General features: G+C 36.6%; 1 protein-coding gene across 3 annotated transcripts in view; it reads left to right on the top strand.

The window, feature by feature from the left end:
• Positions 1-18,710, top strand: part of BLTP3B (bridge-like lipid transfer protein family member 3B) — a 93,472-nt gene that overhangs the window by 64,412 nt on the left and 10,350 nt on the right. For all 3 annotated transcript variants that reach the window (XM_061417015.1, XM_061417014.1, XM_061417017.1), the window contains 6 exons: positions 323-1,824; positions 2,163-2,335; positions 6,447-6,589; positions 7,274-7,424; positions 13,307-13,560; positions 13,872-13,980. In XM_061417015.1, coding sequence (XP_061272999.1) covers positions 323-1,824; positions 2,163-2,335; positions 6,447-6,589; positions 7,274-7,424; positions 13,307-13,560; positions 13,872-13,980 — 2,332 coding nt within the window. The remainder of the gene's footprint in view (positions 1-322; positions 1,825-2,162; positions 2,336-6,446; positions 6,590-7,273; positions 7,425-13,306; positions 13,561-13,871; positions 13,981-18,710) is intronic.

Here is an 18,710-nt window from a genome sequence, read left to right as displayed (position 1 = left end):
GCATAGTAAGCATTTAATAATTGATTTACTTGATTTAATTCAGTTTTGTCCCTTTTATTTTGTGATAGTCTACAAATATGTGTGTTATGTACATTTTTCATTGTGGTTTTTTCCCCCTTTGGTTCTTTTGTTAGTTGTTAATCATTAAAACCTTTTCATTTGGTTTAATAAGATTTGGGTGGAGAGAATATTTTATGTCAGGATAGAAAAATAGTGTTTTGGGGAGAAATGTCAAAAAGGATTTCTGTGCTGTCATATTATTTTATCTTCAAGCTGTGTGGATTTGTAAGTCAGGCTAGATTAGCTTTTTTTTCTCTTCTAGTTTGTCATTCCTTCTGAAATGAAATCTGAATGTCATCAAGATCAACCACGTGCAATTTCTATTCAGAGTTCTGAAATGATTGCTACAAATACAAGACACTGTCCAAACTGTCGACATTCTGATTTAGAAGCTTTATTTCAAGACTTCAAAGATTGTGATTTTTTCAGTAAAACATATACCAGTTTCCCCAAATCTGGTGACAATTTTAATCTTCTGCATCCAATCTTCCAGAGACATGCTCATGAACAGGATACCAAACTGCATGAAGTTTATAAAGGCAATGTTACCCCCAAGCTGAATAAACACACTCTTAAAACCTCTGCTGCCACAGATGTTTGGGCTGTGTACTTTTCTCAATTTTGGATAGATTATGAAGGGATGAAAAGTGGAAAAGGACGACCAATAAATTTTGTAGATTCTTTCCCTCTTTCCATCTGGATTTGTCAACCAAAAAGGTATGCAGTGTCACAAAAGTCGCTGCAGACTTGTAATCAAATCTCTCTAAATACATCACAAAGTGAGTCTAGTGATCTGACTGGCCGATGGAAGCGAAAAAAGCTCTTGAAGGAGTATTACAGTACAGAATGTGATCCCTTGACCAGTGGTGGTCAGAAACCTTCTTCAGATACATTTTTAAGATTTTCTTCACCATCATCAGATGCAGATATTCATGTCCTGGTTCACGTTCGTAAACATGTCAGTATGCAAATCAATCACTACCAGTATTTGCTCTTGCTTTTCCTCCATGAGTCACTTATTTTGCTTTCAGAGAATTTAAGGAAAGATGTAGAAGCTGTGACTGGCAGTCCAGCTAGTCAGACATCTGTTTGCATCGGAATTTTACTTAAAAGTGCAGAAGTGGCTCTTTTGCTACATCCTGTGGATCAAGCAAATACTCTTAAGTCTCCTGTTTCTGAAAGTGTGAGCCCAATGGTTCCAGATTATCTGCCTGCAGAAAATGGAGAATTTTTGCCTTCAAAAAGAAAACATGTTAGTAGTGGAATAAGTCAAATTAGAAGTGTAACTCTTAATCATATGTCGGACAACAGATCTATGAGTGTTGACCTTAGCCATGTCCCTGTGAAGGATTCTTCGCTTTTTAAATCAGCTAGTGATACAAATCTGCAAAAAGATATTTCTTCTCTGAATTATTTATCAGATAAAAATTTAGGGAAAATAAGCGAAGTTGAAAGTAGTGGACTTGTTAGCCAAAGTGGCTCAGGAGAAATTGGATCAGAAACAAGTGGCAAAAAGGTTTCATCTTACACAGATTCAAATAGTGTCTTAAACTACAGAGAAGATTCAAGTATACTGTCATTTGATGATGGTGGTAATCAGAACATACTTTCAAATAGTTTAACTAGTAAGAGAAGTGAAACCATAGAGTCGATCTTTAAGGCTGAAGATTTGCTTCCAGAAACAGCTTCACTCTCTGAGAATGTGGAAATCAGTAAAGAAGAAGCACCCACCATCAGAACACTTAAATCACAGTCATCCTTAAGGTAATGACTTACTGTTGGATTTGGATTGGGAGTTTGTTTAATTGTGTGTGTGTGTGTGTGTGTGTGTGCACAACACACAAGCATGTGCATGTGCTTATGAGTATCTTTTGGCTTTGGACAGAAAACCATGATAAATGAGGCATTAAAATTAGCACATGGAAAAATAAGTTTTTCAGAATATAAAAATACTTTGAGCTTATCCTTAGATAGTATAATTTTAAAACTTTGTGTATATTATATATATATATTTTTTGTTTGTTTGTTTGTTTGACATATTCTTTAGAAAGTATCCTTTTCCTTTTATGTGATGATTTTCTGATACTTTCGTTTGTTAACAGCGGAAAGCCTAAGGAACGTTGCCTACCCACCTTGGCTCCAGTCTCTACTTATAAGAACATGAGAAGAAGCCCCTCACAAACCTCACTGGATACCATTTCACTTGACAGCATGATATTGGAAGAACAGTTATTAGAAAGTGATGGAAGTGATAGTCATATATTTTTGGAAAAAGGTAAAGCAATTCAATTTAAGAATTTATATACACACATCTTAGAAGTGGCATTTAAGGTGTTTTTAGTTATACTCAGTAATCAGTCATAGCCTAAAAAGATTTATTTATACACACATACACACACAATACAAAGAACATTGTACCCAACTTCTTAATAGTTGTTCTAGTGCATCTTTTGACCAAATACTCCTTCCTTTTTATGGATGATGTTTAGCAGTTATTTATATATAGTCATTTAGATCATTAATGCTACTAGCCTCTATCACAGGGACCCCTGTATTTGGAATTTGATTAGATGGGCTTAATTTGCATGATGAATTCTCAACTATGACTGTGATTTTTCCAGTCTATGTTGTTCTGTGACTGTGGTTCTGTGACTGTAATTTTTCCAGAATGGATCTGTTGATTCTATGTGGTTCTGTGACTATAATTTTTCCAGAATGGATTTTTGATTCCCATAACCAGAATTCTCCTTCATACGTGATAGTGTATGATGGAACTACATGATTCCCCTATTTTATTCAGAAGCAACAAATGCCTTAGTACAGACCATTAGGAATGACTTAGTATTAGACACATCCCCATCACTAAGACATTGGGGACTTTGTGAACAGGAATAAAACCGTGGACCGTAGCCAGAGAATAGTTGCCTGTACAGACCTTAAAGTTTAAGAGAGGCAAATATGAATTACTTTGCATATGAAGAGTAAAAACCTATTGGTATAGTTGAAAACGGCTTAGGCTAGGAAAAGCTCATAGCTTTAGAAACTGAAGCTTGGAGAAATTAATGTCCAGATAAGAAGTAATAGAGGCAGATTTGGATCTCAATTGGTCTGATTCAGGAACCTAAGCTTTCAACTAACCAGTATGCTATGCCAGCACTCCAGACTTGGAAAATGATTACTGTATGTAAACAAAAAGCCCTTTTGTAGTCCATTCACAGTAATCTTCTTCCCAGCATACTCTACCAGTTAAATATAGATGAGGTACTGATAGGGGTCATAGAAATGTATTCTTGATTCAGATAGCTCTATTTCCTAGTTCCCTTGCCCCCTTTATGGCTTAAGATTATACTTTAATAGAAGATTTCTGTTTTGTGATCAAATGATGCTTCAAAAACAGTGTTCCTGTAGAAAACATTTCCATTTATTCTCAGAAAGTATCAGTGATTTTCTTATTTCTAAAAATTAAATAATAAAAGTGACTACCACTCAATGTGGAAAATTTAGAAAATATAAACTACTACAATTTGGAGAATAACTCAAAAGTCCCACAATCTAGAGATACCAATTGTAATTTATCTTGTAAATGTATATATATATTTCCATACATGTATATATAGTATCACACCTTATATATGGTTCTCAGCCTGTTTTTTTACCAGTATTAAGTTATTAAATTGTCATAAGAATGGACCCTGACTTTTTAATTGTTACCCTGATACTGAATATTTAGATTGTTTTTAGTTTTTTCCACAGCTATAAGATGCTATAATTAGTATCATTGTTCATAAATTTTTATCTGCATTTCTAATAACTGTCTTAGAATAGATTCTAGCTGTAGACTGTTTTTAGGATCTTGAAAAATACAAGGGCATTTGATTTTATGTGTAATGCTTAAATGATATATGACTGTGTATTTGTAGTTCTCTTTAACTGTAATAATTTTCTATTAAAATAATTATTTTCATTAGGAAAAGACTTATTTTTTCTGTGTTTCATTTTAGTTTTACAAGAAATATATGAGTTCTTTCTCATTTAAGAAAACATCACATGTCATGGAAATATCTAGAGTAGAAATTTAAGGTATCACTGTAATACCACCATTACTCTGCCCTTGATACCGTTCCCCATCCTGGAAATAGCTACCATTGACTTTTGGTATATATAATTCTGGACATTTTTCTTTGTGTTTTCATATACATGTTTGTATGTTTATATGGCTTCCTGGTGGCTCAGATGATAATGAATCTGCCTGAGTGTAGGAGACCCAGGTTCGATCCTTGGGTTGGGAAGATCCCTGGAGAAGGGAATGGCTAACCACTCCAGTATACTTGCCTAGAGAATTCTATGGACTGAGGACCCTGGCAGGCTACAGTCCATGGCGTCACAAAAAGTTGGACATGACTGAGTGACTGACACTTTCACTTCACTTTCATGTATGTTTCCACATATGAACACTAACATATACATATATATATATACACACACACACACACATACATATATACATATACATACACATACACATACATATTTACATACACATATATATTGTGAATTTGTATTTTTGAATATTTATACATATTTATAAATGAACAAACCCATAGCTGGACTGCCAGCCCACCACAAATTTCAATCTAGTCTCCCCAGTTTTTTTTCATTTTATAGGCAGAATATTCTTTTAAAAAGTGTATATTATCATGTCAATATCCATTTTAGTCCTGATAAGTTTTAACTGCTATAAGGCTGTTAATTTAAAAAGAAAATGTTACTGACAATGCTCTATGTGACCTGGCCCCAGCTTACATTTCTCTTGTTTTCCCATGTGCTTACTAAACTTGTTGTACTATAATATTTACTATACAGTATATATCAGTCTTTCTGTCAGCCTCTTCACTATGACAAATTCCCTCAGTCTTTGTACCTGTGCCTCAAATATTCCTTTTCTTTCTTTTTACTTTATCTTAAATATTATTTTATTAGTGAAATTTTCTTAACCTGTGGCAGTATTAGGAACTCCCTGTGAAATGTGGGAATTTATTCATACTAAATTTTATTTATATGCATTTCTCTGACCTAAAAATCATTTTATTTATCCATTCAGTAGGTAATTTGTTGAACACCTACTTGCTTTGTCAGGCACTGAGTTAGAACCTGATTATATATAGTAGTAAATATAATAATAAAAATTATTACAAAGAAAGACAAATACTATATGATTTCACTCATATTGTGGGTTATATTTTTTAAAAACCAAAATGAAAACAGAGCAAAAACAAGTTTGTAGATACAAAAACAGATTGGTTGTTACCAGAGGGCAAGGGGATGGGGAAATGGTCAAAATGGATGAAGGAGATCAATTTTATCATTATGGATGGTGAACTAGTCTTTTGATGGTGCACTTTGTAGTGTACACAGATGTCAAATTATAATGTACATCTGAAAAAAAGAAATTTTTAACAAGCTTCTTGCAAGTTACATTGAGCAGAATGTTCTTTCAGTGAATGAAAATGATACTCATTCTATAATGCACTTAGTGAAATGTTATGAAGACTTATGATCAAGATGTTTATAACAACAACAAAGTAAAGCTTTGTCAAATGCTATCATGTAAGCAAAAGGGTTTAGAGAATGACTAACTTGGTTGTTTTGTCATTCAGTGAATTAATCCTTGAAATCATTTTTAGAATTATTAGCTTTTCTTTTTTTTTTAATATAAAGTCAGAATCCAGGCATGATTGAAGTAAAAAAAGTGAGGCTTTGTTTTGTGTCTTTGGCCCTTCTCATTTTTCTAGATTCATTTTCATTTCAACAATTCTTTTTTATGGTATTTCGAAAAAGTGTTGATTTGTTATGAACACAAATTTTTAAAAATTATCCTTTATCACAGGGAGTTTGAGAAATATTGAAAAAGAGCACATTGAGGAATTAAGGCAGGTTGGTAAGGATGGAAAACAATCACATTGACAATAGTAGTATTGATTTCATGTAGAAGAACTGTAGGATACTGAAAAGGGAAATGAAGTGGTCAGACTGGGATCACTGAATATTGGATAGAACAGAGGAGGCAAAGCTGGCTGACCAGGAACTGCTAGTAACGCCAGCACCACACCTGCAATGGGAAGAACACAGACTGTGGTTGACTGCGGTAGACTTCTTTTCATACTGAGTTTAGGGTTTAATATCTCTAACACCTTACTGTGGAAAGTTATTTCTTACTTTTTGCTGACTAACTGCAATTTAATTTTTCTTTGCTTTTTGTCTTCTTAAATAAGACTATGCTTGAGACAGAGTTGAAGGAACAGTCTCTTTTGGTTAGATAAATGTAACATTATCGGATCATGTATAAACTGATTTTAATTTATTAGTTTATTTTTATCTTATTTCAGGTATTAAAAAGAATTCAACTACAAATTACCAGAGCCCAGCTGGTCAGACAAATGCCAGTGCAAACCTACAGAATTATGGTGAAACCTCTCCAGACGCCATCAGTACAAATTCAGAGGGTGCTCAAGAAAGTCATGATGACCTGGTAATCTTTTCAGAGACATTCTATGAAGAGAAATGCCACCAACTTTATCTCATATTCAATATGTACCCATTTATGAGCATTGATATGTAAAAATAATTGAAATTGTGGGTAATTTACTTTGCTCTTCCTACTCTTGAAATTTTTCCTTCACTCTTACTGAATTATTATTCTCTGAATTTCATTTTTCTAAATTTTTAAAAAAAAATTGTGTTGAAGAGGAAAGGTTCTATCTTTTTTCCATTCTCTATGTTTTGACCTTTATTTTAATTTGATTAAATCTACTGTGAAAAAGTTTGATAGTAAGGATGGTAGTCAGTCCTTATGAGGGGCTGTCTACAAAAGAAATATGTTACTGGTTTATTTTAAGCCCTCTTCACCTAATAAAGTATTCTTATGGATGCCTTAGAAAATGTGTTCAGCTTTTAGTGAAAAGCTAATGAAAAATATGTAACAAAACCATCATATATTTAATCTTGGTGACCTAAAACAATTCTCTTGACTGAGCAGAAAGAAAGGAAGTGGAAGTTTATCACTGTAATATAATAACTGCTTTCAGTTGGTCACAAATATATTTTTATTAGTCATAGTTGTATTTTTTAGAGGTTATAGTAGTTTCCTGTGTTTTCCCTAAACTCTGTTTTGAATTATTTGGTATACTAATATTATTTATGCAATCCTTATTAGATGTCAATTGTGGTATTTAAAATTACTGGTGTTAATGCGGAAATTGACATCCGAGGTGAAGATACGGAAATCTGTCTTCAAGTGGACCAAGTGATACCAGATCAGTTAGGCAATATCAGTCTACGGCATTACCTTAGTCATCGTCCAGTAGGTAAGACTTCAGTGTGATTTAAGCTTGTTTTCTTTTTTAAGCCAAGAGCTCCATCATTTCAAGTAGATATTGATTAAATTTTCAAGGAGATAATGATGACTTTCTACTGGTTATATCTGAATAGGATCAAAATATTCTTTTAACATGGGAAGACCTGATTACTATTTCAAACTCCACCCCTTCAGTTCAGTTCAGTCGCTCAGTCGTGTCCAACTCTTTACGACCCCATGAATTGCAGCACGCCAGGCCTCCCTGTCCATCACCAACTCCCGGAGTTCACCCAAACTCATGTCCATTGAGTCGGTGATGCCATCCAGCCATCTCATCCTCTGTCATCCCCTTCTCCTCCTGCCCCCAATCCCTCCCAGCATCAGGGTCTTTTCCAGTGAATCAACTCTTTGCATGAGGTGGCCAAAGTATTGGAGTTTCAGCTTCATCATCAGTCCTTCCAATGAATAATTAGGATTGATTTCCTTTAAGATTGACTGGTTGGATCTCCTTGCAGTCCAAGGGACTCTCAAGAGTCTTCTCCAACACTACAGTTCAAAAGCATCAGTTCTTTGGTGCTCAGCCTTCTTTGTGGTCCAACTCTCACATCTGTACCTGACTACTGGAAAAACTATAGCTTTGACTAGATGAACCTTTGTCGGCCAAGTAATGTGTTTGCTTTTCAATGCACTGTCTATGTTTGTCATAGCTTTTCTTCCAAGGAGCAAGTGTCTTTTAATTTCATGGCTGCAGTCACCATCCATAGTGATTTTGGAGCCCAGTGAAAGGTTGTTGCTGAACCTCGAAAAGACGTCGGGATTCTTGGCCTCCAGAGGAGAAGAATTCAATCTAGGGCCAGAGATGAGGCTTGATTGCTCAGAGCTTTTGTGTAATAAAGTTTTATTAAAGTATAAAGGAGATAGAGAAAGCTTCTGACATAGGCATCAGAAGGGGGCAGAAAGAGTACCCCCTTGCTAGTATTAGCAATGGAGTTATATACTCTCCAATGAATCCAAAGAAAGTCTGGAGGTTGTAAAGACCTTACCAGACCTACTCCAATAATTTACATTTTAAGATAACAGAATTAGCCAGAAGGTTTAATCCAGAGACTGTCCTCAGGCAGGATACATTATTGTTACATAGACCTACTCCCATAATTTACATTTTAAAATAACAGGATTAGCCAGAAGGTTTAATCCAGAGACTATCCTCAGGCAGGATACAGAATCCTAAGGAATGTAGAGGGGAAAAAAAAGGCTTGTCCTTTCTTCCTCCTTGAGAATTCCAGACCCCTCTCTCCTTGGGGACCCCTAGTTGTCTTATCAACCTGCTTAGGAAATGACTCTCTCACCAAGAAAATAAAGTCTGCCACTGTTTCCATTGTTTCCCCATCTGTTTGCCATGAAATGATGGGACCAGATGCCATGATCTTAGTTTTTTGAATGTTGAATTATCTTGCTTTATTTTCCATTATCTTGCTTATAAGCAAGTATTTCCTGAGTTTGGTGTGGTACTTGATATTTGATAAAATCATGTATCCTGTTCTTATGGGTTTTCATTTTAAGATCAACACATTCTCTTAGATACAGAGGGATATAAGCAATAAAACATGCAGTGTATGATGAGGAATACCACATTAAATCATTCCTTTTTCAAGCTTTATATGGAATTATCACTCATAGTTTTCAGTCATTTAAAGACATGAATTTATTAAAACAATTATACTGAGAAATTTAAATGACAGTGTTCAGTTTTTTAAATCTTTTGAAAAGTCACTGAGCTATAATATTTTTCTTTGCTACATATACAGAATGCTATATCTGATATAACACATGTTGAAATACATGCAATCCTGCATGATATCAAACAAACATACTATCACTTCACATCCTGGGAACTGTAGGTAAATGTGCCATTTGTCTATAAACCAGCATCATAGAAGAAAATTACCTCCTGATTTTTTCTATCTGTAGGCCTTGCAGTTTACAATGTGTTTCCTAAAACGTAATTCAAGAATTTCGTTTTAGGAAATGTCAATCCCAATAGCATACAAAATGAAAGAAGCTAAGTATTCAATGTATATAGTTGGAAAGATTTTATAGTAGATGAAAAAACAACAAAAAAAGATGGAATGTAAAATTTCAAAAGCTAAACCCTGTTCTATACCCAACCAAACACTATTTTGCACAGTTTTTTGCTTTATACCCACTTATTACCATGTCCTTGTTACCAGCATCCGCTGGATCATGGAAAAAGCAAGAGAGTTCCAGAAAAACATGAATTCTGCTTTATTGACTATGCCAAAGCCTTTGACTGTGTGGATCACAATAAACTGTGGAAAATTCTGGAAGAGATGGGAATCCCAGACTACCTAACCTGCCTCTTGAGAAACCTGTATGCAGGTCAGGAAGCAACAGTTAGAACTAGACATGGAACAACAGACTGGTTCCAAATCGGAAAAGGAGTTTGTCAAGGCTGTATATCATCACCCTACTTATTTAACTTCTATGCAGAGTACATCATGAGAAACGCTGGACTGGAAGAAGCACAAGCTGGAATCAAGATTGCCAGGAGAAATATCAATAACCTCAGATATGCAGATGACACCACCCTTATGGCAGACAGTGAAGAGGAACTCAAAAACCTCTTGATGAAAGTGAAAGAGAAGAGTGAAAAAGTTGGCTTAAAGCTCAACATTCAGAAAACGAAAATCATGGCATCTGGTCCCATCACTTCATGGGAAATAGATGGGGAAACAGTGGAAACAGTGTCAGACTTTATTTTTTGGGGCTCAAAATCACTGCAGATGGTGATTGCAGCCATGAAATTAGAAGACGCTTACTCCTTGGCAGGAAAGTTATGACCAACCTAGATAGCATATTGAAAAGCAGAGACATTACTTTGCCAACAAAGGTCCATCTAGTCAGATCAGATCAGATCAGTCGCTCAGTCGTGTCTGACTCTTTGCGACCCCATGAATCGCAGCACGCCAGGCCTCCCTGTCCATCACCAACTCCCGGAGTTCACTCAGACTCACGTCCATCGAGTCAGTGATGCCATCCAGCCATCTCATCCTCTGTCATCCCCTTCTCCTCTTGCCCCCAATCCCTCCCAGCATCAGAGTCTTTTCCAATGAGTCAACTCTTCGCATGAGGTGACCAAAGTACTGAAGTTTCAGCTTTAGCATCATTCCTTCCAAAGAAAAGGCTATGGTTTTTCCAGTAGTCATGTATGGATGTGAGAGTTGGACTGTGAAGAAAGCTGAGCGCCGAAGAATTGATGCTTTTGAACTGTGGTGTTGGAGAAGACTCTTCAGAGTCCCTTGGACTGCAAGGATATCCAACCTGTCCATTCTAAAGGAGATCAGTCCTGGGTGTTCTTTGGAAGGAATGATGCAAACGCTGAAACTCCAGTACCTTGGCCGCCTCATGTGAAGAGTTGACTCATTGGAAAAGACTCTCCAGTGACTGAACTGAACTGATTTGCTTTGTTTCACCTTGTTTCTAACTGTAGAAATTATTTTGAAATGCCTTGTATGTAGGGGTTATACAGGCAGTGCTATCTAATACCTTATTATTTTTTACAGCTGTCTTGGTTTAAAAATAAAATAACAAGAAAGAAAGGAAAGGGAAAGAGAATAAAGGGAAAAGGAGAAAAAACTAGTTTAGCTTGAACTTTTAAGACATTAATAAACCATGTGAACAATGATTGTAATTTGATCTGCAGTTTATATACACTGTCACTCTGACATAAACAGTTAAAATTATAAAGTTCTTTTTGGTTTTGTTTTAGTTTTTCTATAATAATGTGTAGAGTTTGGATCCCTTTAATGGGAAGCCTTTTTAAAGTTTCATGGCGTAAGAGGTAGTAGGGAGGAGTGATTTTGTTTTATCTCTGCTCTAAATACTTTTTTTGTTCGAAATGATTTATGGCTCTCAGGTCCCTGGAGTGAGTATATCTGTGTGTCCGTGTGTGTGTGTGTAGATAGACATATGTAGTTATAATATAGATAGATAAAAGGCAAAATAAAATCACAACTACCAAGTTGTTTGTTTTGAATTGTTCTTACTGTTAAATAGACAAGTTAGTTAACTCTTGGTTTTCTTGGTACAGGAAAGAACATTAACCATTATGAATTTGTGTCCATTTCTTTTACCTTCTATTTTAAAAAATTAAAAATACATGAGTTCTTAATTGTTGAGAGGTTTTTTTTTTTGCTTTTTGTCCACACCATGTGGCTCATATTCTCTGATCTGGGATGGAACCTGGCCTCTGGCAAGTGTTATCCAGTGGACCACCAGGAGAAGTCCCTGGGAGTCCTTTTGAACTCTTCTGATATCTATACTATTTATTTTGAATCTTAGCAAGTAGTGCTAGCATTAATTAAATGTCATTTTTTATCTGAAATAAAAGTTTTAAAACAACTCTCCACTTTGTTGTGTGTAAGGAGATCTATCCTTGGTGCATAAACATACCTATCTTTAATTTCTTTCTCCCTTCTCCCTTTCATAAATATGTATACATTTGACTTCTGTAAGACTAAAGTATTCACATACATACTGAGGGAAAATAAACATCTTTTCATCATGAATTTGATTAGTGGGGTCTTCTTATATGGGCCCATGGGACAGATAACTTGGAACCTCAATAAATGAAATAGCTTCACCTTTCCAGAACAGTTTGTTTTTATCTCATGGGTTCTATGAATTGTGAAACTGACTGTATTTTCCCTTTGCTATTAGAAAGCTATTTTTGGTCTATCTTTGGCTCAGAAATTTAAATAATGTATTTTGAGTTAGTAATTGTACCACCTATCTTTACTTTTCCATTACCTGCTTATTTTTTAATTCTGATTGTGCCATGTGTGTGTTGCCTCTTATTCTTTTTGAAGCTAGATAATGTCAAATAAAAATATTTATTTACCATGAGGGCTGATTCACTTAAGTAGTTCCACTAGGAACTTTTATTTTTAAAGCTGTTCTATGGGTGTTTTATTGAAATTAAACAACATTTTTTGAACTTGAGTCCTTATAGCTGTGTAATCCACCTCAAATTCTTTTTGGGAAAAAGGCCAAAGCATAAGTAAATATAAATATAAACATAAACATATCTGTATTTCCTTTGGTATAAATGTAGTTTTAAGATTGTAATTCAACAGTAACATTTTAATGAGGTCTTCTCTATTTTCCTTTCCAGTTATTTAAGGGCTTGATATTCATAAAAAAAACAAACAAAACTTGAGGCTTTTGTCACTTCTTAAGAAGTGGCTTAAGTCACTTTAAATGCCATGACTATTTCTTCATCGCAATTGTCTGTTATATTATAAATGTATAGACATGTACACACTCAGACACTCAAAATACCTGAGTTATGAATCATGTCAGATTTATATTGTGGCATGTTTTTGCATGTTACAAACAAATAAAAAATATAGACAGCATTATTGCAGTAGAAGATTGTCTATAAAAATGGAAATTAGGGAAATTAGGATTGAATATATGTTATATTACTCAGTTATATCCAACTCTTTGCAACCCAAATGGACTGTAACCTGCCAGACTCCTCTGTTCATGGAATTATCCCAGCAAGAATGTTGGTAGGGGTCGCCATGTTTTCTTCCAGGGGATCTTCTGATCCCTTTCAGGGATCTAACTCTAATCTCCTGGGGCTCCTGCATTGGCAGGCAGAATCTTTAGCACTCAGTGACCTGGGAAGCCATGTGTTACATATGAACTGTAAATATCATTTAAATTAAGAATACATATTAAAATTTTAATCTAGTATTGCTTTAATACTATTCAAAGTGACAGTGACCTGTTAATGACAAATAATTGAGAGTGACATTTTTGAGTTGTAATACAAAGTTACAATTTTTATTTGTTCTTTTTTCATAGGTTCAGACCATAAAGCTGTAATTCATTCTAAATCCTCTCCTGAGATTACTCTGAGATTTGAAAGTGGGCCTGGTGCTGTAATACACTCTTTGCTTGCAGAAAAGAATGGATTTCTGCAATGCCATATAGAAAACTTCAGCACTGAGTTTCTTGTGTCTTCTCTTATGAATATTCAACATTTTTTGGAAGATGAAACAGTTGCAACAGTGATGCCCATGAAAATACAAGTTTCTAACACAAAAATAAATTTAAAAGTATGTTAACAAATATTTTTATATTTTCATTTTATAAATGTTCATTTAGCCAACTGGACTTTGATTCATGCCTAACAATATGAACTTGTTGGTCCTTGTGGTGATGGTGTAGAGATTCTTCTTAGAAATTAGAAAATATCAAAATAGAATGGGGAATTTTCTCTATCAACTAAAGCATATTAAAGATATATTTCTAACTCATTAAAATATTTTTGGCAGAAGTAGTGTTTAAGAAAATGATTAATTGAAAATGATTGATTTTATCTTTTACTTCAGTAGCAACATGCCAATACTATTTCTCTTTCCCGTAGGATGACAGTCCTCGTAGTAGTACAATATCCCTTGAACCAGCTCCTGTGACTGTTCATATTGATCATCTCGTGGTAGAGAGAAATGATGATGGCTCTTTTCATATCAGAGGTATATACGAAAACAGTTTAAGTGAACACCTACTGAAATTTGAAATTGTTTACATGCTGATTATTTTTTTGACTTGTACTTTTTATATACTATTTTATATTTATGTATGTATGTAGTAGTAGATGATTGAGGGACACTTAGTACCTTGTGATAAAATATCATCCATCTATGAGCTTCTACCTCAGAAATAACTCATCTACAATTGATTAGTATCTATTCTACAAATGTGTTTTGAATGAAATCCTTCCTGGGTTAATTCATGCTTCTACTTTTCAGTGAACCCTTCTACATAACCTCATGTGACTTCTTAAAATTCTTTAGTACTTATTTGCCACACATTAGTTACTTTATAGTATATTACTGTGTATTTAGTTCTGCTTAACTTCTGTATCTCCATCCTAATAAGATTTTTAAGGTCTCTAATGTAAGGACTATGTCTTATAAGGTAGTGTGGAAAGAGCTTGAATTGGTAGACTTAGGTGTTCTAAATTTCACTTTATTAATTGAGGGTGAAATGTGAGGGACTGAAAAGAGGCAAACTAGAAAACTCTGTAGCCAAAAACCATGAGACAACTATTGCTGAGGTGGAATCAGTTTCTGGGGAACCCTTGATTGAAGAGTCTTCCTCTCTGAAGTTGGGGAACAGCTACAGCAAACATAGAAGTCATACCAAAAAAGATTAAAACGGCAGCCTCATTACTGATAAAAGCTCAGGCGAAGATAGCTTTGGTGTGAGAAGATAGGCTTGCTGTGTGGCTGTTGCTCCCAGATACTTTTAAGATCTCCAAACTTCAAGTCTTATCTTGTAAGAAAGCAGAACAGAGTGTTCTAGTACTTCAGAGTACTGAAGAAAAGTTGAGACTTTTAAAGAAATATAATTAATATCCTCAAAGAGATGATAGGATTTTAAATTAAACATGAAAAAGCATTTATGGAAAATAACTGCTTCAGTTCAGTCACTCAAAGGCGTCCAACTCTTTGCGACCCCATGAATTGCAGCACGCCAGGCCTCCCTGTCCATCACCAACTCCCACAGTTCACTCAAACTCACGTCCATTGAGTCGGTGATGCCATCCAGCCATCTCATCCTCTGTCGTCCCCTTCTCCTCCTACCCTCAATCCCTCCCAGCATCAGAGTCTTTTCCAATGAGTCAGCTCTTCGCCTGAGGTGGCCACAGTACTGGAGTTTCAGCTTTAGCATCATTCCTTCCAAAGAAATCCCAGGATTGATCTCCTTTAGAATGGACTGGTTGGATCTCCTTGCAGTCCAAGGGACTCTCAAGAGTCTTCTCCAACACCACAGTTCAAAAGCATCAATTCTTTGGTGCTCAGCTTTCTTCACAGTCCAACTCTCACATCCATACATGACCACAGGAAAAACCATAGCCTTGACTAGATGGACCTTTGTTGGTAAAGTAATGTCTCTGCTATTGCATATGCTATATAGGTTGGTCATAACTTTCCTGCCAAGGAGTAAGCGTCTTCTAATTTCATGGTTGCAGTCACCATCTGCAGTGATTTTGGAGCCCCCCAAAATAAAGTCTGACACTGTTTCCACTGTTTCCCCATCTATTTCCCATGAAGTGATGGGACCGTATGCCATGACCTTCGTTTTCTGAATGTTGAGCTTTAAGCCAACTTTTTCACTCTTCTCTTTCACTTTCATCAGGAGGCTTTTTAGTTCCTCTTCACTGTCTGCCATAAAGGTGGTGTCATCTGCATATCTGAGGTTATTGATATTTCTCCCGGCAATCTTGATTCCAGCTTGTGCTTCTTCCAGTCCAGCATTTCTCATGATGTACTCTGCATATAAATTAAATAAGCAGGGTGACAGTATACAGCCTTGACAAACTCCTTTTCCAATTTGGAACCAGTCTGTTGTTCCATGTCCAGTTCTAACTGTTGCTTCCTGACCTGCATACCGGTTTCTCAAGAGGCAGATCAGGTGGTCTGGGATTCCCATCTCTTTCAGAATTTTCCACAGTTTATTGTGCTCCACACAGTCAAAGGCTTTGGCATAGTCAATACAGCAGAAATAGATGTTTTTCTGGAACTCTCTTGCTTTTTTGATGATCCAGCGGATATTGGCAATTTGATCTCTGGTTCCTCTGCCTTTTCTAAAACCACTTGAACATCTGGAAGTTTACAGTTCACATATTGTTGAAGCCTAGCTTGGAGAATTTTGAGCATTACTTTACTAGCGTGTGAGATGAGTGCAATTGTGCAGCAGTTTGAGCATTCTTTGGCATTGCCTTTCTTTGGGATTAGACTGAAAACTGACCTTTTCTAGTCCTGTGGCCACTGCTGAGTTTTCCAAATTTGTTGGCATATTCAGTGCAGCACTTTGACAGCATCATCTTTCAGGATTTGAAATAGCTCAACTGGAATTCCATCACCTCCACTAGCTTTGTTCGTAGTGATGCTTTCTAAGGCCCACTTGACTTCACATTCCAGGATGTCTGGCTCTAGGTGAGTGATCACACCATTGTGATTATCTTGGTCATGAAAATCTTATTGTACATTCTTCTGTGTATTCTTGCCACCTTTTCTTAATATCTTCTGCTTCTGTTAGGTCCATACCATTTCTGTCCTTTATCGAGCCCATCTTTGCATGAAATGTTCCTTTGGTATCTCTGATTTTCTTGAAGAGATCTCTAGTCTATCCCATTCTGTTGTTTTCCTCTATTTCTTTGCATTGATCTCTGAGGAAGGCTTTCTTATCTCTTCTTGCTATTCTTTGGAACTATGCATTCGTATGCTTATATCTTTCCTTTTCTCCTTTGCTTTTCGCTTCTCTTCTTTTCACAGCTATTTGTAAGGCCTCCCCAGACAGCCATTTTGCTTTTTTGCATTTCTTTTCCATGGGAATGGTCTTGATCCCTGTCTCCTGTACAATGTCACGAACCTCAGTCCATAGTTCATCAGGCACTCTATCAGATCTAGTCCCTTAAATCTATGTCTCACTTCCACTATATAATCATAAGGGATTTGATTTAGGTCATACCTGAATGGTCTGGTGGTTTTCCCTCCTTTCTTCAATGTAAGTCTGAATTTGGCAATAAGGAGTTCATGATCTGAACCACAGTTAGCTCCCGGTCTTGTTTTTGCTGACTGTATAGAGCTTCTCCATCTTTGTCTGCAAAGAATATAATCAGTCTGATTTCGGTGTTGACCATCTGGTGACGTTCACGTGTAGAGTCTTCTCTTGTGTTGTTGGAAGAGGGTGTTTGCTATGACCAGTGTGTTCTCTTGGCAAAACTCTATTAGTCTTTGCCCTGCTTCATTCTGTATTCCAAGGCCAAATTTGCCTGTTGCTCCAGGTGTTTCTTGACTTCCTGCTTTTGCATTCTGGTCCCCTATAATGAAAAGGACATCTTTTTTGGGTGTTAGTTCTAAAAGGTCTTGCAGGTCTTCATAGAACCATTCAACTTCAGGTTCTTCAGCATTACTTGTTGGGGCATAGACTTGGATTACTGTGATATTGAATGGTTTGCCTTGGAAACGAACAGAGATGATTCTGTTGTTTTTGAGATTGCATCCAAGTACTGCATTTCAGACTCTTTTGTTGACCATGATGGCTACTCCATTTCTTCTAAGGGTTTCCTGCCCACAGTGGTAGATATAATGGTCGTCTGATTTAAATTCTCCCATTCCAGTCCTCTTTAGTTCATGATTCCTAGAATGTAGACATTGACTCTTGCCATCTCCTGTTTGACCACTTCCAGTTTGCCTTGATTCATGGACCTAACATTCCAGGTTCCTATGCAATATTGCTCTTTACAGCATTGGACCTTGTTTCTATCACCAGTCACATCCACAACTGGGTATTGTTTTTGCTTTGGCTCCATCCCTTCATTCTTTCTGGAGTTATTTCTCCACTGATCTCCAGTAGCATATTGGGCATCTACCAAACTGGGGAGTTCCTCTTTCAGTATCCTATCATTTTGCCTTTTCATACTGTACTTGCTGCTACTAAGTCACTTCAGTCGCGTCCGACTCTGTGCGACCCCATAGACGGCAGCCCACCAGGCTCCCCCGTCCCTGGGATTCTCCAGGCAAGCACAGTGGAGTGGGTTTCCATTTCCTTCTCCAATGCATGAAAGTGAAAAGTGAAGTTGCTCAGTCATGTCTGACTCTTTGTGACCCCATGGACTGCAGCCTACCAGGCTCCTCTGTCCATGGGATTTTCCAAGTGAGAGTACTGGAGTGGGTGCCATTGCCTTCTCCCTCATACTCTACTTAGAAATCGTTAAAAATTAAAAACCTCATCTTTGAAGTAAAAAATAATCAGATCAGATCAGATCAGTTGCTCAGTCGTGTCTGACTCTTTGCGACCCCATGAATCGCAGCACACCAGGCCTCCCTGTCCATCACCAACTCCCGGAGTTCACTCAGACTCACGTCCATCGAGTCAGTGATGCCATCCAGCCATCTCATCCTCTGTCGTCCCCTTCTCCTCTTGCCCCCAATCCCTCCCAGCATCAGAGTCTTTTCCAATGAGTCAACTCTTCTCATGAGGTGGCCAAAGTACTGGAGTTTCAGCTTTAGCATCATTCCTTCCAAGGAAATCCCAGGACTGATCTCCTTCAGAATGGACTGGTGGGATCTCCTTGCAGTCCAAGGGACTCTCAAGAGTCTTCTCCAACACCACAGTTCAAAAGCATCAATTCTTCGACGCTCAGCTTTCTTCACAGTCCAACTCTCACATCCATACATGACCACAGGAAAAA

Source organism: Bos javanicus, chromosome 5, assembly GCF_032452875.1.
Source record: "Bos javanicus breed banteng chromosome 5, ARS-OSU_banteng_1.0, whole genome shotgun sequence".
In the NCBI taxonomy this organism is placed as follows: domain Eukaryota; kingdom Metazoa; phylum Chordata; class Mammalia; order Artiodactyla; family Bovidae; genus Bos; species Bos javanicus.
Note: the sequence above shows the minus strand (reverse complement) of the source record. Positions and strands in the feature narration are given on the sequence as shown.